The 23,974-nt window shown below is 58.7% G+C and overlaps 2 protein-coding genes across 11 annotated transcripts in view; both read right to left on the bottom strand.

Annotated features, from left to right (window-relative positions):
• The window catches only part of CABP5 (calcium binding protein 5), a 6,751-nt gene extending 2,164 nt beyond the window's left edge, over positions 1-4,587 (bottom strand). The window contains exons 1-4 of the mRNA XM_025850045.2: positions 4,525-4,587; positions 3,083-3,113; positions 2,395-2,538; positions 1,441-1,550 (exon numbers count right to left, since the gene is read on the bottom strand). Coding sequence (XP_025705830.1) covers positions 1,441-1,550; positions 2,395-2,538; positions 3,083-3,113; positions 4,525-4,587 — 348 coding nt within the window. The remainder of the gene's footprint in view (positions 1-1,440; positions 1,551-2,394; positions 2,539-3,082; positions 3,114-4,524) is intronic.
• A 3,104-nt stretch (positions 4,588-7,691) lies between these two features.
• The window catches only part of LIG1 (DNA ligase 1), a 34,590-nt gene continuing 18,307 nt past the window's right edge, over positions 7,692-23,974 (bottom strand). For all 10 annotated transcript variants that reach the window (XM_025849651.2, XM_025849657.2, XM_025849658.2 and 7 more), the window contains 17 exons: positions 22,926-23,098; positions 22,302-22,468; positions 21,840-21,916; positions 20,918-21,009; positions 20,607-20,706; positions 19,671-19,756; positions 18,812-18,927; positions 17,890-17,985; positions 15,773-15,883; positions 15,137-15,208; positions 13,065-13,209; positions 12,856-12,938; positions 11,425-11,577; positions 10,413-10,466; positions 9,747-9,890; positions 8,090-8,182; positions 7,692-7,971 (listed from right to left, as the gene is read on the bottom strand). In XM_025849651.2, coding sequence (XP_025705436.1) covers positions 7,888-7,971; positions 8,090-8,182; positions 9,747-9,890; positions 10,413-10,466; positions 11,425-11,577; positions 12,856-12,938; positions 13,065-13,209; positions 15,137-15,208; positions 15,773-15,883; positions 17,890-17,985; positions 18,812-18,927; positions 19,671-19,756; positions 20,607-20,706; positions 20,918-21,009; positions 21,840-21,916; positions 22,302-22,468; positions 22,926-23,098 — 1,846 coding nt within the window. In that variant the 3' untranslated portion in view covers positions 7,692-7,887. The remainder of the gene's footprint in view (positions 7,972-8,089; positions 8,183-9,746; positions 9,891-10,412; positions 10,467-11,424; positions 11,578-12,855; positions 12,939-13,064; positions 13,210-15,136; positions 15,209-15,772; positions 15,884-17,889; positions 17,986-18,811; positions 18,928-19,670; positions 19,757-20,606; positions 20,707-20,917; positions 21,010-21,839; positions 21,917-22,301; positions 22,469-22,925; positions 23,099-23,974) is intronic.

The following is a 23,974-nucleotide window of genomic DNA, read 5'->3' as shown; positions in this document are numbered from 1 at the left end:
TGATTAGGGGCGCCTGGGTGGCTCAGTCGTTAAGCGTCTGCCTTCGGCTCAGGTTATGATCCCAGGGTCCTGGGATCGAGCCTCACATTGGGCTCCCTGCTCCGCGGGAAGCCTGCTTCTCCCTCTCCCACTGCCCCTGCTTGTGTTCCCTCTCTCGCTGTGTCTCTCTCTGTCAAATAAATAAATAAAATCTCAAAAAAAAAGAAACTAATCAAAATTAGATAAAATGAAAAAAATGAGTTCCTCAGTCACACTTGCCATATATAGAGGCCTCGACATATATGGCCAGTGGCTGCATTTTGGACAGAGCGTTTCTGAGATCCCAGGAAGTTTTGCTGGACAATGCAGCTCTGGACCTTTATGTGAAGCTGGGACAGAAAAAAATCACACAGCTGGTAGGGGGAGATCTTCCTGGGATTTGGACCCATGTTTGCACAGCTCCAAAGTCTTTCCTTCCAAAGGCTACACTATTGTTTATTTTTGCCTCCTATATTGAAAGCTCTGAGGAAAGAGTTTTATTAATTTATTTATTTGTTTATTTATTTTTAAAGATTTTATTTATCTCTTTGAGAGAGAGAGAGCAAGACAGCGTGAGCTGGGGGAGAAGCAGAGGGAGAGGGACAGACTCTGCTGAGCGTGGAGTCCGACATGGGGCTTGATCCAAGACCCCAAGATCATGACCCGAGCCGAAACCAAGAGTCAGATGCTTAACCCACTGAGCCACCCAGGTGCCCCTGAGGAATGCATTTTATTAGGGGATGAAAGCGAATTTCAGCAAGCCCCTTACCCTCCCTGGGTCTCATTTTCTAAGCATCTCTACATGTAGGTGGGTTAAACCAGATTATCTCTTTGTGTTTCCCTCTGGGATCTCAAGTTATTGGATTCCTTCTTCCCATTGTGGGCATGGAGATTAGAGGTCCTAACATGTGTTCTGGGGATGGCAGGACCTCGGGTAAGATTTGTAAATTCCATGAGCCTCAATGTCCTCGTATGCATAACTGCGGTAAGTGGCGGCTTACCCCTACTGTTCTTTTTTTTTGTTTTTAAAGATTTTATTTATTTATTTGCGAGAGAGAGAGAGAGAGAGAGAGAGAGAGAGAGAAACAGCATGAGAGGGGAAAGGGTCAGAGGGAGAAGAGGCTCCCTGCTGAGCCGGGAGCCTGATGTGGGACTCGATCCCCGGACTCCGGGATCATGACCTGAGCCGACTGAGCCACCCAGGCGCCCACCCCTACTGTTCTTTATGATGATTAAACTAGAGAATATATGTAGGGGACCTCGTGCCTTGCAAGTGTTTGGAAAACGTCATTTTCCTTCCCTATAAATCCCATTATAGTTTCCAAAAAACTTGGTTTGGGTGGGTTCCGTCCACACTTGAAGACCAATCGTAGACCCCTGGGGTTTCCTTCAAGCACCAACACCATGAAACTCTTAACTCACTTCCTTGAAGGCATCTTTCATCTCCTGGATACCGATCATCCCTGCTGTTTCTGCAAGCAGTTTGGGAGTCATGAGCTCCACAAAATCGTCGAAGTCGACACGGCCACCCACTGAGGACAGAAGAGGCAGGTCTAGTGAGATTCCACGTAACCAACCCCCCATGACCTCCCCGGACCCTTCAAAGTCTGTTCAAGAGGCAGACCTGCTCTGATCTCTCTGTCTTCTGAGAGCTTTCCCTCTCAGCCTACCCAGGCCCCAGGGTCCCTCTAATCCCAACCCGGCTGGGCGGGTGCGTGGGGTGGAAGTCACTAGCTTTCCCTGTGACCTTAGGCAAACCTCTTAATTGGTTCAAATCTACATTTGCTTGTCTGTTGGTCTGTAGAAGGGGGAGCATGAATTCAGTGGGAGCCAAATCGCTTCCAGATAGGAACACGAGCCCATCCGTGTTCAACCTTGTTTCCTCGGTGGCACGCCCGGAGGCAAACCCCAAAGCAATTCTGTCCCAGCTTCCTTCTCAAAATGAGCTCTGAAATCCATCCCAAGTTTGCTTCCAGCGGCAAAGGTGGTTCCAATCTTGCCCTCTACTGATGCGTCTCAGTGGTCATGGTAGTGACCTCCATCGATCATCGCTACTGGAGCCTAAGCCTGCCCTGCATCAGCTCCTTTATCAAAATCCCACAAGGAGTGACATCACCTCTGCCTGACAGGTGGGGAAACTGAGACTCAAGAGTGGGAGCTGACTCCACATTTCAAAGCACCACAATCAGTAAATGATAGAAGTGGGTCTTGGACCCAGATCTGCCTCTAAGAGTCGCCCTTTTATCCACTTCAGACGCTGCCTCCCTGAGTCCAGCCTGGGTTGTTTGCTTCTAGACTCCTAGTGACCCCTACCCTCTTTCCCCTTCCATCATAGCCCACCCCCAGCCCCAGTGGTTCTTCCCGCCCTGGCCTCACAGTTCATGCGGATTTGCTGGCCCAGTTCAGTCAGCTCCATCTCCGTGGGCATGTAACCCATCGTCCTCATGAGATTCCCCAGATCCTTACAGGAGATGAACCCATCTCTGTCCTTGTCGAACTCAAGAAATGCTTCCTGAAGCTCTGAAAGTTAAGAGACGAAGAACTTTGGGGGAACCTGAAACAGTCCATGGGGAACACTGGCATCCCTTGAAACCATCAGGGAGGCACCAACTAGAGACTCCTCAAAGGAGAAGACATCTTTGAAAACCAAAATTTCAAAAAGGAGTGACGTATGAAATGCAGGTTGAGATTGCAACGTGCAAGATCGAAATGTGCAAGAGGAGTGATCCGTGAGACCGCAAAGCGACAGCACCGCGGTCCTCCAAATTCTGGGGTGAAATTATGGGAAACTTCCAAACCACCAAAAGAAAAACCAACAGTTTTGATTCGTCTTAAAACTCATGCTTGTGTCCCTCTTGGGTCTCTGAGACACTTGGGGAATGGGTGCGCCTTCTAAACACTTTGGGAGACTCCTAAGTGACCACGAAAAGGAGTTCCGCAAAATCACGGCTGAGTGGGAGGAGAGAGGGGCGTGAAGCTTTCGTGGGAAGGGTCTACCCTGAGACGCGCAGAGAGCAGCCTAGTGGCGGATGACGGTGAGGCGGCATTTGGGGACAGCGGTTACCTTCGATCTCATCTTGTCCCAGGGGTCTTTCCTGGAAAGGAATGCGGGGGAGAGGGAATTTGGAGAAGGTCAGGGATCCAGTATCCGCTTCTCCAAATGCATCGTCCCCTCCCTCCTCCGAGCGACCCCTCCCCTTTCCTGCTTCTCCTCCACCTCCCCAACCTCTTTCTTCTCCCCCCCGCCGGCCCGCCGGCCCCCGACTCCCACCCCTGACTGCTTCTCGCCCTCTTCCCCATCACTTCCCATTTCCTCTCTCCCATCCCGGAATCTTGATCTCTCTCCCTCTGTCTTTCCTGAACAGACATCCATCCCATTGTGCTGCAAGAGGCCTCCGATGCCAGGGCATCCGGTCCCCTCCTTTCTCCGGGACAAGAAAGCGAGGCCTGGAATCACAGCTAATGTGCTCAGAGTGCCAGTTTCATCTGAACCTCAGAGGTGGGTAGGGGAGGTGGGACCGAACAGCATTCCCGTCTTACTTGAGAAACAGAGAGTTTACTTGAGGAACAGAGAGTTTAAGGACACAGCCTGAGGTCACACAGCTCCTAAGTGGCAGAGCCCCTCCCAGGGCAGGGAGACATTGAATCACTCCCTCGACGTCAGGTGCAGCGAGTGCCGAGATTTGAGTTCTGAGTCAAAATGCCTTCCACTACACCCCCTTGATTCTTGCCCCACCCACCCCATTCTTTCTCCCAAGGCTTAGAAGCCATTTGCGTGGGACCAGTGTTCGGTGGCATCCAGGCAGGATGATCATCGGGTACGGGGCACGCCACCTGGGGAGCCCCGCCAGCCTCTGGGCTCTGCCTTTATCCTCGGAGCCCTCCCCCCCCGCCTCTTTTTTTTCCCCCCCCCCCCCCCGTCTTCCTCCCTCCCTCCCTCTCTCTGCTCATCTGAGAGCCTAACAAGGAAAGGTAAGCCCCTTGGAATCAAAGCAGCCTGACTGGACCCTGCCACTCGGTAACTGTGTAAGGCAAGGGGCTTTGTGCCTCTCCGCCTCAGTGCCTGCATCTGTGAAATGGGAACGCAAGGGTGGCCAACCCTACAAGGTGGTCCGGAGGATGAAATGACAGCAGGGAAGCACAGCCCGTTGCGCAGGGCCGCGCACACCGCAGTGCCTTGGTTAAGTGGCAGCTAATGTCATCGTCGTCCTCGCTCTCTCTGGGTGTCCCCGGAAACGGGTGGTGACGGACAGGGACATCCCAGTTCCCCTTTTATTGGTGGCTCTTCTCCCTCTCTCCTTTTTGCTGCTGACGTCTGATTTCACCCTCACCCACCTCACCGGCCCACCGAGCTCCCCGAATTCTACTTTCTCAGTCACGCGCCCCTGCCTGTGCCCCCCTCACCGGCTCCTGGTCCCTTGCGCCTGTCACGCCCCTTCTTCCCCGCCCCCCCCCCCCGACCCCAGCTCCCTTCGCCTTGCCCTTCCGCCTTGTCCACCACCTCACCCGCTGTTTCTCAGCGATGCCTTTCCTCAAGAAGATGCAGGCGGGGCCCATGGGAAACTGCATGGAGGGGCAGGGCAGGGTGCACCAGGCACCAGGCACCAGGCTCCGGTCGGCTCCCCCTCCTCCCTGGCCCCCTCCTTCCCGTCCACCTCGGCGGCTCGGCCTCCTTATCTTCCCTGGCACTCCTGTGCCAAGTCTTCCTGCCTCTCTGGGCCTCTCCCTCGGTCCTGGTGCCCGAGAGCTGTGACAGCTGGATCAGAAATCTCTCCCGGGGTTGGGGAGGGATCAGAGCTGTTCCTGCCTCCCCATCTGGCCTGAGTGAGGTGGAGGGGACACCAGTCTCAGCCTCTGACCTTTTATCCCCAGAAGAGAACTGGATGGTTTTGAAACCGGGGATTAGAGCAGAGGGCACCCATTCATTCGCGGCGTTCCAGCAAGCCTGCGGGGTGCTCACTCCAAGCCCCGGGGGTTGGGAGGGGATCCGGACAGGGAGCCAGAGTTCAAATAGGGAGGGAAGGGGTGCCCACCGAGGGGCAGCGGGGCCCCAGGGTGTTGGGGCCTGGGGAGGTGAGGATGCGCCGTGGGAGGGGAGCCCGGCGGGCCCTGCGAGAGCAGGAGCAGAGGAGGAGGTGTCTAATGCAGGTCCCGAGGATGTCCGCTCGCGGGGGGCAGCACCGTGCCGGGCGTGGACACGGGGTCAGGGCGAGAAGGGCGGCCGCGCTGAGCGGGATGGCGGTGCGGAAGGAGGAGTCTGCGGTGTTGGGTGGAGGCACTGGTTCGTACCGGCGGGTTTCTGTACAGAGAGGGATATAACAGTAAACAGACATCACGGTGTGCACGGGCATGTTGGTACGTATGTCGTCGAGCTAAGAGGACACGGAAGCAGGGACGCCTCTGGCTACCAGGGCTTGACTTCTAAATCCCATTCTCCACGAAAAGGAGCCGAGTCCTGGGAGACAGGGCTGCTCCCACGTCTGGAGCAGGACAAGCATGAGCCTAAAATCTCTTGTGCCGTAAAGCAAGGACACAGTTGTGGGGTCACGGCAAGGAACACAGAGGTCAGCCTGAAGAAGCTCCAGTGACCATATCAGGGGCAATTTGAAAATCCAAGTAAATCCCAACAGAGTATATAGGGTAACACAGGAAACCAGGAATCCGTACAGACAGCAATAAAAAAGTGCCAAGCTTGACAATATTTATTTACATCGCACAAGGTATCCCCTTACAATATGCTAATTGCAAAGGAGGGTCACTTTATAGGGACATTGAGCAGAGAGTATCTTAATGAAATGATTCAAATGAACATCATCGGTAATGTGACAAATCGAAATTACAAATTCGATTCATGCGCAATTATGAGTGAGCACCCCTGCCCCCCTCCCCTGCTGCCCTGCTCTGCACACACTCCCCAGGACTCAGCTCCGAGCACCGTCTGCCCTTGATGGTTTCGACAAGTTCTAGAAGCATTTCACCAGGGGAAGATGTTCTAGCTGCCCTCCCCCATCCCGGCCCGCTCGCCCCAGCCTCATGCCTTTACCATCTGCCTCTCCAGCCATCAGCAGGATCTCGTCACTCCCAGACCTTCACTGCCTGCAGGATTAGGTTCCACACCCTCGAGGGGGCACGCGAGGCGCCCCACAAGTGGCACTCCGGGCACAGGGCCTCCTGCGAACCACTCGGACCAAATCCTGGCCCTCCATCTCCTAGATTGTGGACCTAGGGACAGTAACTTAACATCCCTGTGCCTTGGGCGCCTGGGTGGCTCAGATGGTTAAGCGTCTGCCTTCGGCTCAGGTCATGATCCCAGAGTCCTGGGATCGAGTCCCGCATCGGGCTCCCTGCTCCTTGGGAGCCTGCTTCTCCCTCTGCCTCTCTCTCTGTGTCTCTTGTGAATAAATAAATAAAATCTTAAAAAAAAAAAAATCCCTGTGCCTCAGTGTCCCCATCCGTCAAATGGGGTAATAAAAATTCCTATCCAGTGGGATTGTCGAGAGTGTCTTTGGTGAGTGAGGACGTCCCTGCCCAGCCCTGGTGGAGGGCCGGGCAGCCATGGCTGCTCAGGGCGGTGTGTTCACAGGGGTCTGCAGGGGCATGGGGAGGAAGAGCATGTCCCCGGCCCCCCATCCTCAGGATGACTGGGTTCCATGCCTCAGGGAACCACGGGGCTGTACACAGAGCCAGACAGACATGGGCATCCCCAGACACGTAGCACTCAACACCAATTATTTTGCCTTAAACATGTTGAGTTTGATAAATATGGATGCACATTAATTTGCTAGTCCTTTGAGGTAGAGCTGTATCAGTCAGGAACTCTTCCGGCCCTGAGAAGCAAAAGCCATTTCACAGTGGGGTAGTCACACTGGATTACACATCGTAACTATTCCTTTACCCCGCCCCCCCAACCAGAAGCCCGCTGCTGCCCATGGGTCACCGGTCCCTGAGACTCCTGGCTTGTTCCTCATGATCACAAGGTGGTGGCCCAGGCTCCAACCATCACATCCACAGTAGTTGAGGCAGGCAGGCAGGGCTGCTCAACCCGGTCTCCTTTTTGATCAGGAAAACCAGCACCGACTACATGCTGGGCATTGTGCCGGGGCTGGGGACCTATGGATGAGCAAACCTCACGGCTCAGGCCCCAGAGCCAGCAGTCCCCAGTCAGTGGGCGGCAGAGCTGGGGGGGCCTCACACAGTCACTGCACTGTCTCCCACGAGGATGGGGCCCAGTGCCAGGCTGCTAGGTCAGAACCCCCGTGCGGGCCTGGGTGCCACTTCCCTGCTCTGTGCTGCCCCCCCCCATCCGTGGAGCAGGGGCCCCCACACTGCCTGCCTGGCAGGAGTGCTGCAGGTTACTCAAGTTAACGTTCACGGTCTAGGCCGCCACAGTCCCCTGTGATAGCCACTAACTGCATGTGGCTGCCTATAGGAAAATTCATGAAAATGAAGTAAAATACGTAATGGCCCAGTTGTCAGGTGCACTGGCCGCATTTCCGGTGCTCACGGCCGCCTGTGGCTGGTGGCCGTCCTGCTTCCCAGCGTGGATGCAGGATGTTTCCAGCGCCGCGGAGCATTCTACAGGAAGGTGCTAGCACCCTGTCTGCCGCACACCACCCACGCGGGAGCTCCTGGAACTGTACCCCCAGAGCCCAGCACACACCCTGACATGACAATGGGTGTTCAATAATTATTTATTGAAAGAAATGAACAAATAAATCCCAGGCTCTGCTTAAGCCATCCCCTCACACACACACACACACCCGCGACACTCCAAACCCACACGACCGCAACACCAGGTCTGCCAAGCAACAGGACACCGCTGTGTCCCCACCTCCGCGCCCCCTGCCCCCAGCCCCTGGGCAGGGGAGCCTAGTAGAAATCTTCTGGGTCGGAGTCCACGTCCGCGCCCTGCTGGTTCTGAATCTGACTCTGCTTCCTGTACAGGGAGGCCACCTGAGGAGAGCAGGCGGGAGGCAGCGGTCAGAAGGCCCAGGGTTCCCCCACCCCCTTCCAGAATCCGCCACCGAGAAGCTGGTCCAGCCAGGCAAGCCCACCCTGGCTGCAGTCTCACCTGGGCACTGGTGGTGGCCTCCTCGGGCTTCTTGTCTTCACGGACGCGGATAAACCGAGGGAAGCGAAGGGAGATCCCCTTCTCACCATCCACCTGGGGGAGGGGGCGAGGATGGAGACCCTCCTGGGGGGGCTCTAGCCCCCAGGCCACTCACAGCAGCAGGTCCCTAGCCCAGGTCTCCTCCCCGTGCCCGCCCCTCCAGCCTCGTTTTCCTGATCCACTCAATGGGGCTAAGTATAAAGATTAAATAAGGGAATAAAGCACTTAGGACTGTACCTGGAGCATACTAAGTGCTTAAGGAACGCCAGTCCAGTAGCTGTGATCTAGGCTGTTGTTCTGTTCTTACCCTCAGGGCCAAGAGGCAGGGCAGCAGAGCCGGGGTGTAGATTCGAGTACCAGATGGCAAGGTCCAAATCCCAGCCCCCAAATCAGGGGCTATGTGACCCTGGCCCAGTGACCTTGGCTCCCGGGCTCTACTTCCCCAGCTGTACACCGGGGACACTCAGTACTTCGTGAGGACGGCACGGTGCAAGCCAAGCGTGGGGCCCGCGAGCACGGAAGCTCCGTAATGCTGGCCCTGCCACTTGTCACCGGGGGACCCTGACTGCTTACCATGGAGCCTAAGTGAGAAATTTTAAGACAGAAATTCAATTTAAGAATGTGAATTCTGGGGCGCCTGGACGGCTCAGTTTGGCTCAGGTCATGACCTCGGAGTCGTGAGGTTGAGCCCCACGCTGGGCTCTGCATTCGGCAGTGAGTCTGCTTGAGATTCTCGCCCTCTGCACCCCCCAACCCTGTGCTCTCTCTAAAATAAGTAAATCTTGGGGCGCCTGGGTGGCTCAGTGGTTAAGCGTCTGCCTTCGGCCCAGGTCATGATCCCAGGGTCCTGGGATCGAGCCCCGCATCGGGCTCCCTGCTCCGCGGGAGGCCTGCTTCTCCGTCCCCCACTCCCCCTGCTTGTGTTCCCTCCCTCGCTGTGTCTCTCTCTGTCAAATAAATAAAATCTCTAAAAAATATAAAACAAAATAAGTAAATCTTAAAAAAAAATAAATAAAAATGAGTTCTGGCTTTAAATGGAAGTCCACTCCTACTCAGAAAAGCATATGCTAGCTAGATTTTGAAGGGTCAGAAGGAATCACAAAGGATGCACATTCTTAATTCAAGATTTCTATTCCGGAGGAGAAGGTGAAGAGCTGCCCTAGCGCCAGGCTGACCCTCTAGCTGGCCCTGAGGGCTGAGCCACCAGTCAGAGAGATCAACCCGGGAATTTAAAAACTTGGTAGCGTGAAAACGAATTACGGTTGAGAAAGACGTGCCGCAGCTGAGGTCACTGCCCAGCAGGAAGTGTCCTAAAGCTTTTTATGCAGGAGAGCTGTGTTTTCAAAAAATCACTGAGGAGCCGAAGGTGAGGTTATGGTACTAAAGGAAACAATTTCACTGTTTACTTTCTACATGTGGGGAATTTTTTTTTTTTAAACGGAGACTTTGACCCCGTTACCTGACACCCAAATAAAATGCGAGCTCAAGCTTTCCTAGTTACTATCAGCCCGGAGCACAGGCGTGGGCTCCATGACCCCCTGCTCCCCCATCTCCCGTCTGGAAGGTCGACCCCGGGCCCCTCCTGCTGCCTGCAGCCCGTGGTCCCCCGGCTACTCACCAGGCCCCGGGCAGCAGGGTAGATGGGGGACAGGGACAGATCGGCACATTTCACCTCCCACACGGCACTGGGGTCCAGCCAGTGGTCGGGGGCCACGGCGCCGTCCGCCCGGACGTAGGAGCGTGGGGTGGGCAGCACCAGGGCCTGCGGGGAACAGCGGTGGGGAACAGCAATGGCGTGAGGAGGACAGGGTCTCCGGTCTCAAAGTCAAGGCCGGGGGTTGGGCGGTTGGGGAGAGAGGAAAGGAGGAGGAAAATGGGGAACGGGGACAGACGGTGGCAGAGACATGCCTGAAGGTAAGAGCCTGGGCGGGGGTGGAGGGGGATGAGGGGAAGAAACGAGCCAGAGAGCCAGAGAGAGAACCAAAGAATGTCACAGAGACAGAGGCACCAACACACAGGAAAGGGAGTCGTACCCCCAAAACACCCGTGACCATGCCACAAACACTCCCAATTACCAGGGGCGTCCCCAGCCCTGTCGGGATTCACGCAGGGGCCCCTGCGAGAGTGCTCTCCCCGCGACTCGCCCTCCGGCGGTGGAGGCTCCCTGACCCACGTCCTGGGCTAGCAGCTGCCAGACCTGGGACTTGACCCCGGACACATGGGGCTCCCGGGCCAGCTCCAGCGCCCGCTGCCCCTGAGAGGGTGGAGAGGCCGCGCCGCTCACCTGGAGCCTTTGGTAATGCTCCTCCAGCTCCTCGTCACTGAAGCCAGTTCCGAGCTGCGGGGAGGACAGGGGATGTCAGAGGTTCGGGGTGTGGCCCGTGGCCGGGCATTTCCCTCCCCCCCCGGCCCCTGCAGACCCGGATCTGTGCATACCGGAGGCCCTCACCGCCCCCCACCCCGGCCTAACCAGAACCCACAGAAAACACAGTGGAAGTGTGGCGGGGGGCGGGGGGCACGCTGGGCGCAGACGGGGAACACCTCTCCCAGCGGCATCCCCCCTCCCCTGCCCACCCGCTGCCCTTCACCTGCCAGAACAGCCCTCACTCCGTCCACTCTGCCCCCCGCCCAGGTGCTGCTCCACTGGGCTCCCCCGCATCCCACCTGCCCCAGAACAGGGTGTCCTCTCCGATCTCCACGCCGCCGAACATTTTCCCTCACCTACCCACATCGTCAAGCCTAACAAGAACTCGCTGCCGGCAAATGTAGCGAGACGCACGTCTTCAAACCACGGATATAAAATGCCAACCGGAAAGCCCTTTTTGCATCGAGAGCCTTAAAGAGTGTCTCGGGCAGGTAGCTCTCTCAGAAAGCCGTTCTGGGTAAACAGCGTAGATGGTGCCGGGTTGGTGCCCTGAGGTACTTGTGAATGGTTAAGACGACCTCCGTCATGGGTCACCTGGGCTAATAAGTACTGTGTGCAGCGCAGATTTACTCGTGAGAACAACGCCGGCCACAAGGGAACCAGCCAGCCGCAGGGAGCTGGTCCAGGACGCGGGGCGCACACATCTTTTTGAAAACTCTCCCACAAGCGTTTGTGAAAAATTCTGGGCCACTTCGCTAACGCAGAGTCAGGGGCTAGTTGAGGGAGGCCCCCTGACCGTCAGTTACAGGAAGAACCGGCCATTTCAGAGGCCACCCCAAGCCTCCGTGGTGGGCTCCCACAACAGAAGCCCTCCCCAGCCCTCCCCACCCCGCGATGGAGTGGACTCTATTTCCCTCCTGCCTCCCGGCACCTTGCATATGGCCTGGAGCTCCTCACTCTCCTCGTCGTAGGCAGCCAGCAGGAAGCCCCCATAGCGGCCGGCCCGCTTGCCACGGCCCAGGTAGGCGCCGATCACCACGAGGTCCAGGGTGTCGCCCACACCATCGAGGTAGTCCTTCTTCAGCTGGGGAGGGAAGGCAGGGGGTGAGGGGGCGCTGCTGAGGCGTGGACCCCCCTGCTGGAGGCTCACTGGTGGGTGGAGCAGGGTTGGGGTGAGCCTAAGGAGAGCTCCCGTAGAGAAGACCGAGGATGGCCACCGGGCTGAGGCTGGACCCGGGAGGAGCTTCTGGACTTCCAGAGTGCACGGGAAAGAGACGACCCGAGTAGGAAGAGCCAGCGGGACTGAGGGGACAAGTCAGATGGAGACCTTGGGGGTCCCCTTTGGGTCCCCCCTCTCCCTCGGGACAGAGACCCATTCCACTCACTCCTTCACACGGAGAACATTCATCATGTGTTCCGGAAACACTAAGTGCCAGGCAGGACTCAGCCTCGGGGATGCGGCAGGGAAAGTGTCCTAAGACAGGAAACGCTCACACCCTCCCAGCTGTTGACAATTTGCGGGGGAGAAAGACCACAGGCCGCTCACACACACCCGGGGAACCCAGTCGACCCCACTCCAGCTCATCTCCTGTGGCAGTCCTCCTGCTCCTCTCCAGGCAAGCCTCCTGCTCATGGGCTCCCGCTCTGCCCAGCACCGCCCACCCCCAACCGTCCATCCACCATTCACAGCCAGACAGATGTCTTGTGCAAAAAGACAACAGGACCATGGGACTTCCTGCCCAAAACCTCCACTGGCTTCTCAAAACCCAGAATATTTTACAACGACCCCCGAGGCACTGTGTGATCTGATACCTGCCCTCCACCCCAACCTCACCTCGCACCTCAATCGCCTTGCTCCCTGCACACGCAGAGCTCGTTCCTACCTCAGGGCCTTTGCACTTGCTGCCCCCACCCTTCTCCTAGGTGCTCTGTCCCAGAGCTCCACGTGGCTGACCCTTTCCTATCTGTGTCTCGACCCAAGGTTCCGCTCTGGAGAGGCCTCTCCCCACGACCAGAGCACTGCAAGATCCTCACTGGCCCCTGACCTTGACTTGTTTTCTCCACAATGCTCATCACCCCCGGCGTCATCTCATTTATGTCGTGGCTGACTCCCTTCTCGCCGGCCCCACTCGACACAGAGGGCAAGCTCAGAGAACAGAAACCTCATCTAGCCGGGGCAGCTCTCAACTGATTCCTGGTGAATCCATCCGTGAGGGCGTGCAGAGGGGTGGTCTCAGGCTGGCTGGACTGCGAGGCGGCACGGGCCGAGAAAAGGCTCCTGCACTCACACAGGCTGAGGTGGGGACTAGAAACCCAGATGGAGAGACAGCCGGATGCGGGAAGGGCAGCCGGGGCGACTCACCTTCAGCCAGTTGTGGGATCTCTTGGCGATCTCGTAGGTGGCATCGACGTCCAGGGTTTTCACCATCAGCCCCTCGCAGGAGTCTGAAGGACACACGGACGGGTGGCCTTCGTGAAGCCCTGGCCTGGGACAGCCGGCCGGAGCCGCCGGCTTCCAGTGAAATCTTGTGGGCTGGGGTGCACGCGGCGGCCAGCCCCAGACCCCCTCACCTTTCACAGACTGCTCCAGGAACTCGGCGATCTGCTCTGTGTCCTTGGTGTCCAGGGAGGTGGCGAAGACAAACTCGCCCTCCGTCGGCACGAAGTTCTCCCGGAGAAGCTGCCGGCGTCGGGAAAGCGGCTCACGCACCAGGGACTGGGGGAGCGGGGGAAGGGAGCGGGAAGAGAGAGAGGAAGGGGCATCACTGCAGAGGAGACGAAGCCCGAGCCTGGGAGAGACAGGACGCCCGTGCGTCTGCAGCCCCCACGCCGCTCCCGACGGAAGGCCCCGCCAGGAGGAACCACGCCCGCACGAGGATTTCGAGAACGAAAATGACCGATTTCAAGGGCAGGTCAAGGGCAGCAAGGACGCTGGAGGCTGGAGCGGGCTCCTGTTATCGTGGCTACGGTTCCTTGTTCAACACAGGTTGAACTGAGCCAAAAAGAAGCCGACAACTACCGGGGTGTAACATAAACGCGTTTCCATTTTAATCCAGGGCTTGGCAACCCTGTCCCATACAGAACCAGACAGTAAACATTCTGGGCTCCGTGGGCTACTTGGCCTCTGTCGCAACCGCCCGCTCACCCTTGGGCTACCGGGCAGAAGTAAGTGGACGGGTGCGTGGTTACGTTCCCACAAAACCTTCTTTACGGACAAGAAAGGCCCGGAGGCCTTCATCTACCGAGCCCTGAGTGAGACCAAATCCACTCATGGGAAAACACTGCTTGCTTTATACTGTAAAACAGGCTCACAACCTTCTGGAAGTTAATCTACGCCCTGTGATCTTCTTAACCACACCCTTTCGTGTTCTGTACACGCTCCTGATGGCCAGGCAAGCCCTGCTGGACATCACGCAGGCCGATTCAAAGCTGAATTTGGCAGGGAGCCTTGTTCTTACAAACTATCAGGCAGGCTAGGGGAAGAAGTCCCCTAGCTCTCTCTCGCTCATCCATCCCCAAGGGAGGTGTGGCTCTCCTCCACCAGGCTGAGGTGGGATGCTTCCTCAGATGGGGAGCTCACTCCTTCTGTTCTGTTCCATCTCTGCAAGGGGATGGAACTTGTCTCAACAGCCCCAAACTCATTCATTCTGAGTCTAGATTCACTCTGAGACTCTCCTAAGGGGAGACTCTAGAATAAAGGTGGTGATTGATCCTAGTAGTGATAAGGAAGTGGCGACTCAGAGAGGCTGAGTCACTTATCTGCAGCCACACAGCCAGGAGGGGAGAGCTGGGATGTGAAAGCAGGTGGTCTGGCTCCAGATTCTTAACCCATGCCCTGGAGCAGCAGTTCTCAAACTCTCCAGTCTTGGGACCCCCTCACAGTCTTGAAACCTGCCGAGGACTCACTCCAGACAGCTTCTGTGTATGTGGGTTACATCTCTGGATATTTACCACAGTAATGACGATGTTATTAGCTACTAAATCACATGTTAATATTTGCTATAGTAGAAGTGAAAAATCTAGACATGTATTAATTCGTTTAAAAATAACACCTCCAAGGGGCGCCTGGGTGGCTCAGACGGTTGGGCGTCTGCCTTCGGCTCGGGTCATGATGTCGGGGTCCTAGGATGGAGCCCCACATCGGGCTCCCTGCTGAGCGGGGAGCCTGCTTCTCCCTCTCCCTCTGCCTGCCGCCCCCCCTGCTTGTACTCTCTCTCTCTGTCAAAAAAAAAAAAAATCTAAAAATAACAACTCTAATATGTTAACCCAACAACGTATTTTCATGAAATGTGCCTATGTTAGGAAAAAAATCAGTGAGAAGTGGGGGCATCAGTTTACATTTTTGCAAACTTTTCCACGTCTGGCTTTTCACGGAGCTGGGCCCTCCCGTGTGCGGCCGTCCGCATTCAGACGGCTGCTGTGTGTTGCCCCGGCTGCCATACCGGAGAATCTGCCTGCACGGCTGCGGAGCTGGGAAAGGCAGGCAGGGCCTCACAGACTCCCCCGAGAGGGTCCTGGAGACGTCCGCAGGGGTCCTCGGGCCACACTTTGAGAACCGCTGCCCGAGCGTGGCCACTCAGACCGCCGGCTCCCAAGCTCGCACACCGCCCCCATCTGCCCCCAGACATGCAGCCGGAACTCACCTCTCCATTGAGGTAGATGAGGTCGAAGGCATACAGACACACCTGCACCTGGATCTCTGCCGCATCCACCTCCTGGGTTGGGCAGAAGGGAGAGCAGGGGTGGGGGATGGTGATATGAGGCATGGTTGGTGTGCCTCCCATCATGCCCCAGGCAGACACCTGTCACCTACCACTCTCCCCTTCTCTCCAGCCAATAGGCCACACACCCATGAGGGTGACAATGCTCCTAGCTCCGGGCTCTGCATGGTGATGGCTCTCAGCTAATCCCAACAACCTCACTCCCCTTTGTCAAGTATTTGCTCTCCTAGCCTCCCTTGTAGCTAATGGTGCCGACAGGACACAGTTGTGGCCATGAGGGTAAAGAAGTTTGCTGGGGCACAGGTGGTGGGGTGGGGGGGTGGTCCTGGAACAGATCTTTCATGACAAAACAGACACACAGGAAAAGGGCTCTTTCCCCCTTTCTACTTGGTATGCTGGGATGAAAACGCAATGGCTGGAGCTGTGGCAGCCACACTGTAAAAGGCAGCAAGAACTGTATCCCAGCGGACACTCTATCCTTCTGGGGATGGGGCAGGGCTGGGAGGAAGAGGAGAAAGTGTGGGACTGTGGCAGGCAGCGGAGGAGGGCAGAGGCTACCTTGCGTTTGCGGGTGGTGAGCACTTGGAATGGCTGGATCTGCTTCTTTTCCTGGTCCCAAGCCACGGCTTCCGTGTCCAGGATGAAGGATGTGACTGACGGGAGTTTAATCTGAAAGGTGAAGAGGGAGACCCAGGGCTGCTGAGAGGCAGAGGATGAAGACAAAACACAGGCCCAGACAAACAAATGTTCTTTTCCTTCCACAGCTCTCAAAATCCACCAACGAATCGATGCCGACGTAAAGACGCACATATGGGTATATACCCTCTTCTCATTTCCCACAAGGAGGAGAAAAACAAACTTTTCTGAGACTTACTACTTGGTCCCGTAAGCTGGAAACCCAGTGGCCTCTGTCAGTTCCCCGTGAACTTGTCCGCTTCCCCTCTGAAATCCCTAAGCCGCCCACAACTTTTACTGTGCCCAGTCCAGCCGAGGCCACATCATCCTACTGGTCTCCCTGCTCCTGCACGGACCCCGTGTCTAACCGGCTCTCCTCACAGCAGTCACAGCGCTCTGAGCAAACCCCAAATCTGATGTCAGTGCATCTCTGCTAAAAACCATCCCCAGCTCCCCAAAGCTGTGGGGGCTTTTCCCCCGGTCAGCCCCTGGTCCTTCCTCACCTCTCCAGGCCCTTTCAGACTCTGCACCCCAGCACGCTTGCCTCTCTTGTTTTGTGGATTGGCTAGGCCCCTTCAACCACAGGGCCTTTGCACATGCTGATCACGCTAGAATGCCTGTCCTTATTCTTCACCTCCACAGGGAGGACTTCTTTTCCCTCAAAGGAACATGGCTGCACAACACCAGATGGCATCCTTCATGCTACATCCTGGGGCCGTGCACGGTGGCGGCCTGCCTTGCTGACATCGGGCCTAGGTCAAGTCTGACTCTTACAGAGGCTCACAGAATGGTGGTCCTTCAGAGCCCAGGTCTCCATGTACAACTACAGAGCCAGCAGCGGGACACTCCGACGAAGATCTGCCTGCCCTGCTAGGCCCGAGCTGGGTGTAGCCTGTCTAAGCTGCGTCCCCAGCCTCCTGCACGGGGCTCAGCCCAGAGCAGATGCCCAGGAAACACCTGCCCAACGAATGAGCAAAAGCAGCCAGATACAAAAGACCCCGAACTGAAGGATACCGCTTGCGGAAAGCTGGTTGCTTCTGGGAGCTGGATGGGGGTGCAGCTTGGCATGCGACCCAAGTAACAATTTAGAGTGATACGTACACGGAAATGTCTTATGTTTACATGGGTGTGCATAAACGCACCCAAGCTCGTCAAACCACGTACGCTACGATCAGAACCCTGCATAGACATTACACCCACCACACTCGCTCATCCATCCGCTAGTAAAAAGGACTGGAAACACCAGCGCTTGGCTAACAAGAGCTCCACGACCGCCTGTGATCTGCCGTTAGGTCTGTCCTTGCGGCTCCGGGAAAGCGCCAACTTCCTAGTCAACTAGGGGCAGGCAAGGAGAGCTATCTGACCAACGACTCCCAAAACAGGCCCAAGATGTCTGGGAGCAGAGAAGCCCCGGCCTATTCCGGCTGCGGGGCTGATCTGCAGGCCGGCTCCCTCCACCCACGTCCCAACCGCCTCTCCCTGTCAGAGCAAGATTCTGGCTTTCCCGGCTGGTGCTGCACCACGGGGCCCAGTGCTGGGCGGTGACCCCAAGCCAGAGGCGGCTGGCGGTGGGGCTGGGGGAGGGATCCAGAAAGCATTAACTCTCCTCAGGGGAGTGGAGAGCGGGAGGCCGGAACCGCTTGCCCATCTTTCTGTCTGAAGTGTGGCACCTATCTGGGGACGATCGGGGGACAAGCGTTGGAATGAAAAGCCGACCAGCCAAGGACAGCAGAGGATAGAGACAGAAATGAACGGCTTCTGGGGGACTTCGGTGCACAGCTGAGCCAGGCTAGGGCCACCCACCCCGATTTCCTTGATGAAAAAAAAAAAAACCATCTGCTTAAGCCTCTGGGAGGTGGGTGTTGCATTACTTGAGGCCGAAGGCACTCCGATCTCCTGCGGGCAGTCCCCCTGCGCCCAGCTGGCCTGGACAGGCCGCAGTTCTCTGCACCCATTATCTAGAGCCCCCGAAAGAGGGGAAGTAGGCGGCAGACGCCCACCTTGGGGATGCGGCTGATGATGTCCGGGTACTTTCCGGTATTGTCTTCCTGATTCCTGCTGAAGATCTTCACCTCCCCGCCTTCCAGGACGTGGATCTGCGGCAGTAGGGGAGGGGAGAGGGACTCAGGGCCCAGCCCACCCCAGCTGGCCCCAGCCCCACCTTCACCAGCAGACGGTTCCAGAAGCTCTGGAGGGGGAACCAGTGCGGAGGCCTGAGTAAACCATCTCCTCCATCCACACAGCGCCTCCCAGCCGTTCCTGGAAGCCCCTGCCATGTCCTTCCTCACCCTCCCTATCCAGCCCCCTCCAACCACCCCGGATGCTCAAGTGCCTTGCTGTGTCTAAGCGGATTTGCCTGGGTGTTTAGTCGTTAATTTTCATACCGTCTGGTCACAGTCCGTCAGCAGGACCACGAATATGCCGCCTTACACGCACGTGTAACGGCCTCAAAGCACCGACGCGCGCGTCACCCACTGCACTCCCTCCTCCGTCCCCGCGATGAACAGGGGAGCCCCAGCTCCCCCCCCAGGACGGAAGAGCCACGAGAAGCATCCTTACAGACCCAACTGAGGACGTCCCTGGCACAGGGGCGCCAGACACGTGCTTGCACAGCCGTGCTGCAGATTAAGGAGGCGCCTCCCACGGCGGCTGTTACAGCAGGGCACGGGCGAAGCCCACATTTTCTTCAACTCCCACTGCCGTGGGCCAGGGACTTTGCCGATTTTATCAAATAAAAGTGACTTTCAGGTAAGCCACGGCCGCTGCGTGACGGTGGAAACTGAAGCCCGAGATGCATACGGTCACACGGGCGGTCTGTGGCGGGAGGCACTCTGAGTTCGGGTCTGACCCCCCCCCCCCCACCCCCGGGCCCCGCTCTCAGGCACCTTCCCTTCTGCCGAAGGGATGCGTCTGCCCCCACACCTGTGCCCTCTGCCCGTCGTATTTGTACTCGCAGGTGAAAGCTGCCTCCTCAAAGCGTTTCAGGACCTCGCTGACACCGCGGGTGGGGTGCGCCAGCATCGGTTTCAGGGGAACCCCTGGGAGGGGAGGAGGGAGAGAGTTAGAGTAAACTGGGGGAGGCGCCAGCGACACGTCAGATCGGGCAGTGCGGCAGAGACAGCCAGCCGTGCCCCAGGACCCATTCTCCCTTCTGAGTAAGAGACGACCACGTCCTCCCGGCTCAGGCGGGCAGCTGGCCTCCCAGCTCAGGACATTCCCAGCCTCCCTTGCAGCGAGGGAAGGCCACGTGATTAGGATGCGTGGGTGGCGGTGTGCACGAGGTGTGGGTCACGTGCTCACCCCTCTTCTCTCTCTCCCTCTTCTGTGATCTAGAAACCTGAGCCACCTCTGATCATGCACGTTAGGGTGAAAACCTCGGGATGATAAAGTGACAGGAGGGCGGAACCTCAGTTCCCAGAGGGGTCCCTGGAGCCCAGCCACGTATCCTCCCTGATCACCTGCCTTCCTCTGGACTCTTATGTGTGAGAGGAAGATTCTGTCTGGCCCAAACCACTGCTTTTGGGGTATCTCTGTCACAGCATGCACCCACACCCCACCTAATCCAGAAGGGGACTCCAAACAGAAAAGGGATGGATTTCCACACGGGGAACATGATTCGATTTTGGAGGCAAGAGGAGGAATCTGCAGGTTCTTAGAGGGATGGAGGAAGCTAAGGCCAGGAGGAGAGAGTGGAGCCTGCAGGAAGGCCACCCCCCGCTCCATGGCCCTGGAGCCGGCTCTGCCCAGGGTGGGGCTGCGGTCACTCCCAAGGGGCTGGTACCTGGGCTCAGCTTGCAGTGCTCCGGGAGGCGCTCCAGGCCGTGCTCCAGCAGCACAGGGATGATCCGGTCCAGGTCGGGCACCTCGCTGGGGTGGGGGCAAGAACAAACTCGCAGGTGTCTTTCCAGAACTCTGACAGCCTGGAACGCCTGTGCTCTGGCTACAAGATGCACCTCTGCCAGTCTGTCACCTTGTCCAGGGGTCTGCTCCCACCCATCCCCGACTCTGGCTGTCTCTGTCACGCTCCCCGCCCCAGCACCACTGCACGTCACTCTAGGCCTGCCGTCACCCCTACCTGTCACCAGGAGACCAGTGACCCTCTACCTGAGCTACACATTAGAACCACTCAAGGATGGATTAAGAAATTTCCCAGGAGTTTGACGGAGCTGGCCAGGGAGCACCCCGTGGTCAGAGGGGAGACCACTGTCCTGGCCCTGGGAGGGCAGGGGTGGTCTGCAGGGTCAGTCTCTGCCCTGTGACCCAGCGAGCAGCCCCGAGGGCGTTTGCAGAAATGCTCCTGGGCCCTCCTGCCGCTGATACCCTCTCTGGGCACTTGCCGTCTCGCTGTGGCCCTCCCTGTCACCCCATGGATGTCCTAACCCCTCACTCTGCATCAGTCACCAGCCCTGCTCTGGTTCCCTTCGGGCCTCTGTGCATGTGCGGTCCTGCTGGGAACTCCCAGATGTCGCGCTGCTCGCCCCTGTGGCCAGCAGCTCCTCCCTGCTCCCTCTCTCCGCGTCCCTGGTCCTAGTCGCTGTCCCCCGCCTCATGCCCGGCACCTTTCTTGTCTGGGTCACCACCCCTGCTCTGTCAGCAGCCCCACGATGGTCACTAGTGCTTGCTAGCCGCCCGCCCCGCCCACGTCGCACGCGGCCCTCGGTGCTGAGCCCACTGCCCCTCCAGCCCTCCCACTCTGCCCGAGGGCCCCGGATCTCACCAGAACGTCTGCTTCAGGATCATGCCTTGCTCCTCCAGCCACGTCTTTCGGGCCTCCGCTGTCCTGCCCTTCCCAGCATCCACGACGGCCGGGGGCAATTCTAAGACCAGACGCACCGGCGGAGGCTTTGGGGCGGGCCCGACCCCTCGGCTACCCGGGGGCACAGCGGGTGGCATGTGGGCAACAAGGAAGGGGGACGAGCCTGCCAGGGAAGGAACCTGGAGGGGAGCGGGGGCGCGAGGACCTCGGGGAGAGGAGAGCGGCCCGGTTAACCGCAGAGCTGGGCGCAGAGACCGGCAGCAGGGCCTCACCTTGGCCTGGGGGCGTGAGGCTCACGGCCTGGGCGAGGGCGGCCAGCACCGACTGCTCTGCCAGCCCGAGGCGCAGCCGTCCGCTCAGGGCTCTGGGAAGACAGCGGGCAGGGGGAGCGGGCTGGTCGCCACCCACCCTCCCCGTCTTGCCCTCTGCCCCCCCTGCCCCCTGCTTCCCCTGCCTCGAGCCTCTGGAACCCTCTCCTCAACACCGGAACCACCTTCAGGGCCGGAAGGGACCCGAGGCATCGCACGGCCCCACTGAACAGACAGGGAGACGGAGGCCAGTTTCTAGGAGCCGCGGCCGCTGGCCTTCCCCAGGGCACAGCTGGGGGCCTCACAGCGTCTTCACCTCTTCTCAGCTGCCCTCTGGGGAAGCGGTGAGGCTCGGGGAGGGCGAGCCGGGCCACAGAGGGCCTGGAAACGGGACACGGCCTCCCCGGAGGTGCCACGGAACGTGCTGCTCAACAGCCTGCCCCCCGCACCGGCCTGGCTCTGAGCCAGGGGCCTCCGTCCCCCCTTCCACAGAGCCGGCTGAGGGTAAGGGGCCTGCCCGGCGGCACCGGGGGACAGACCGACAGGATACCACACCCAGCACCGGGCACCCAAGAAACGCTCCGTGATGGGGGTTGCCGGTGACGTCATTTCCACGCTCACGGCAACTGCCTGCCCCCCGCGCCCCCCCCGCCTGTACTGCTCCCGCTGAGGCCAAGGCACACGTCGCTAACCAATCCCACCCGGCACCTCTTAGCCACAAGCCCCAGGCCGTGAGCAGAGGAGCTGCCCGGGGAAAGGGACCCCGTGTTCCCAGTCCAGCCCCTCAGGGCCCGGTGTGCGGGCGGTCAGGGCACCAGCAGGACCCCCACAGCCGGTCCCTCCCGCCCTCTCGCCGCCGCTCCCAGCCTCCCAGGCCCAGGTCTACCTGGCGATGTATCGGGCTTCTGAGTGGCGGCAGGCAACAAAGAGGCCTTTGATGATGTCCATCTTCCTGGCTGTGGACTGAAGCGGGTCAAGCAGTCAGTGCCTGGGGCGAAGGGAGGGGACCACACCTCCTCCCGGCTGGCCCCCTGGATACGTGCCCCTGCCGTCACCCCACTCCCACTTCCTGCTGTGCGGTGATGCAGTAAGAAAGTGGCTCCAGCCCGCCTCCCTCCCTCACTCTATTCAGCAGGTATTTTCTGTCCCTTGTCCTGTCATGCGGCAGCAGCAAAGCAGGTGCTAGAATCTCAAGAGGAGACCCCCTGACCCACAAGCAGGCCCGAAGTGACCCAGCCCCAGAGAGTGTGACCAGAAGCCCCCCTTGCCACACGGGTGGCTCCAGGTCCCCGAGGGGAAGGGCAGAGGGTCCGGGCACGGGGCTGCCCCCCCCCCCGACCCCACTCACAGCACTGCCGGCCAGCCGGGCGATGTCTCGGAACTTGGTGAAGACCCCGGCGGCAGTGAGAGCAGGTGGCGGCAGCATGAGTCTCTGGGTGCTGCGGCTGTTCTCGGCCACCAACCCCACGTCGCCCTTCTCAGCTGCCTCGGCCTTGACAGACTCCAGCTGCCGCCCTTGGGGTGGAGGGAACCAGTGGTGAGGGGAACACGGGGGGCTGTGTGTCTATCTCGGGTCCTCTCTGCCCACACCCGGCCCAGCCCCCCCCCCCCACTCCTACCAGGAACACCGAGCACCGGAGGCCCCGCTCACGGTCTCCCCGCATCTCCCCTCGGCCCTCCAGGCTCTGTCACCTCCCCGGGCCCCGGGCCTCAGTCCCGGACCCCTCGCCCTGCTCCCTCTGCATGCCCATCTTCCCAGCCCCCCTTTCCACCCCCACGGCCCTGCCCCAAGCTGCTGGGGCTCCCTCACCTGAACCAGCGCCCCACGCTCCCCCCAGCGCACCGATCTGTCCCGTTGGCCCCTCTCCCCACCTTCAGAGCCCCCTCTGCTGTCTCTCACATCCTCCCCACCTCTGCATCTTCTCCCTCGGAGCCCCCCAACCCTGGAACTGCCACCACACCCCCTGCTTACCTGTGGCCTGGGCCACCGCCTTGAGGAGGACGCCGTCACCGACGCCAAGCTCCAGGCCCTGTTGGGGTGGCCCGAGGCGGTTGAGGCTGAGGTAGAGGATGGGGAGGAGGTCTGGAGGTGACAGGGCCACCACGGAACGCAACAAGTTGCTCAGCGTCTCCACCATCCGGAGCCTGGGGGAGGGGGCAGGGGTGTGACCTCCTGGCATTTCGGGGTCAAAGTTGGGGGGACGGGTGGAAAGGACCCCAGGAAAGGAGAAGTAGAGGAGCTCGAGTCCAGGCCCAGGTGGTGGCCTGAGCCACAGGCACAGCCACAGATGCTGGTGGGAGGGTGAGCCTGCTCCATGCTTACGACGAAGATGGGGATGGCCATCCACAGAGGAACAGTGGCTGTTGGGTGGAGCATTTTCTAGGTGCCGGACCGGGGGCCAGAGGGTGCGTCTAAACCCTCCATGTTTCCGCTCACCGACTGCTCAAGGCCCCACCATGAGGGAGATACTGATATCACCCCCACTTTAGAGAGGAGGCAACAGAGGCCCAGAGAGATCATGTAACTTGGCCAACGTCACAGAACCAGTGAGAACCAGGCTGAGACGTGAGCGGAGGCCGTCTGCCCGAGGACCCCTGCTCCCCACCACTACACCATGCTGGCTCGAAAAGTAAAAGCCCGTTTCTGTATGGCTTGCAGGATCTGTGCAAAGGTCTGCGGTTGCTGTTGAGAAGGCCTCCCTGGAAAGAGAAGCTAAGTCTCTCTTACAGAAGCAGCCCAATGAACACACGGAGGAGGCAGGAGAGAGAGAGAGAGAGAGAGAAACACAAAGTACCGCGGGGCAGACGCCACAGACTTCCAGGCAGACCAACAGCATGCCCCCAAAACTTGAGGCCTGCCTGGAGCCTCAGAATGGGACCTTAATTAGAAAGAGGGTCTTAGCAGGTATAACTCAGGTCAGGGTCAAGATGAGGTCATCGCAGATGGGGTGGGCCCTCAATCCAGTAAAAGTGTCTGTATAAAATACAGAAAAAGACACACAGAGAAAAGAGCACATGGAA

Source organism: Callorhinus ursinus, unplaced genomic scaffold (genome assembly GCF_003265705.2).
Source record: "Callorhinus ursinus isolate GAN/ISIS: 27379988/994484 unplaced genomic scaffold, GSC_fseal_2.0 scaffold71, whole genome shotgun sequence".
NCBI classification, from domain to species: Eukaryota; Metazoa; Chordata; class Mammalia; order Carnivora; family Otariidae; genus Callorhinus; species Callorhinus ursinus.
Note: the sequence above shows the minus strand (reverse complement) of the source record. Positions and strands in the feature narration are given on the sequence as shown.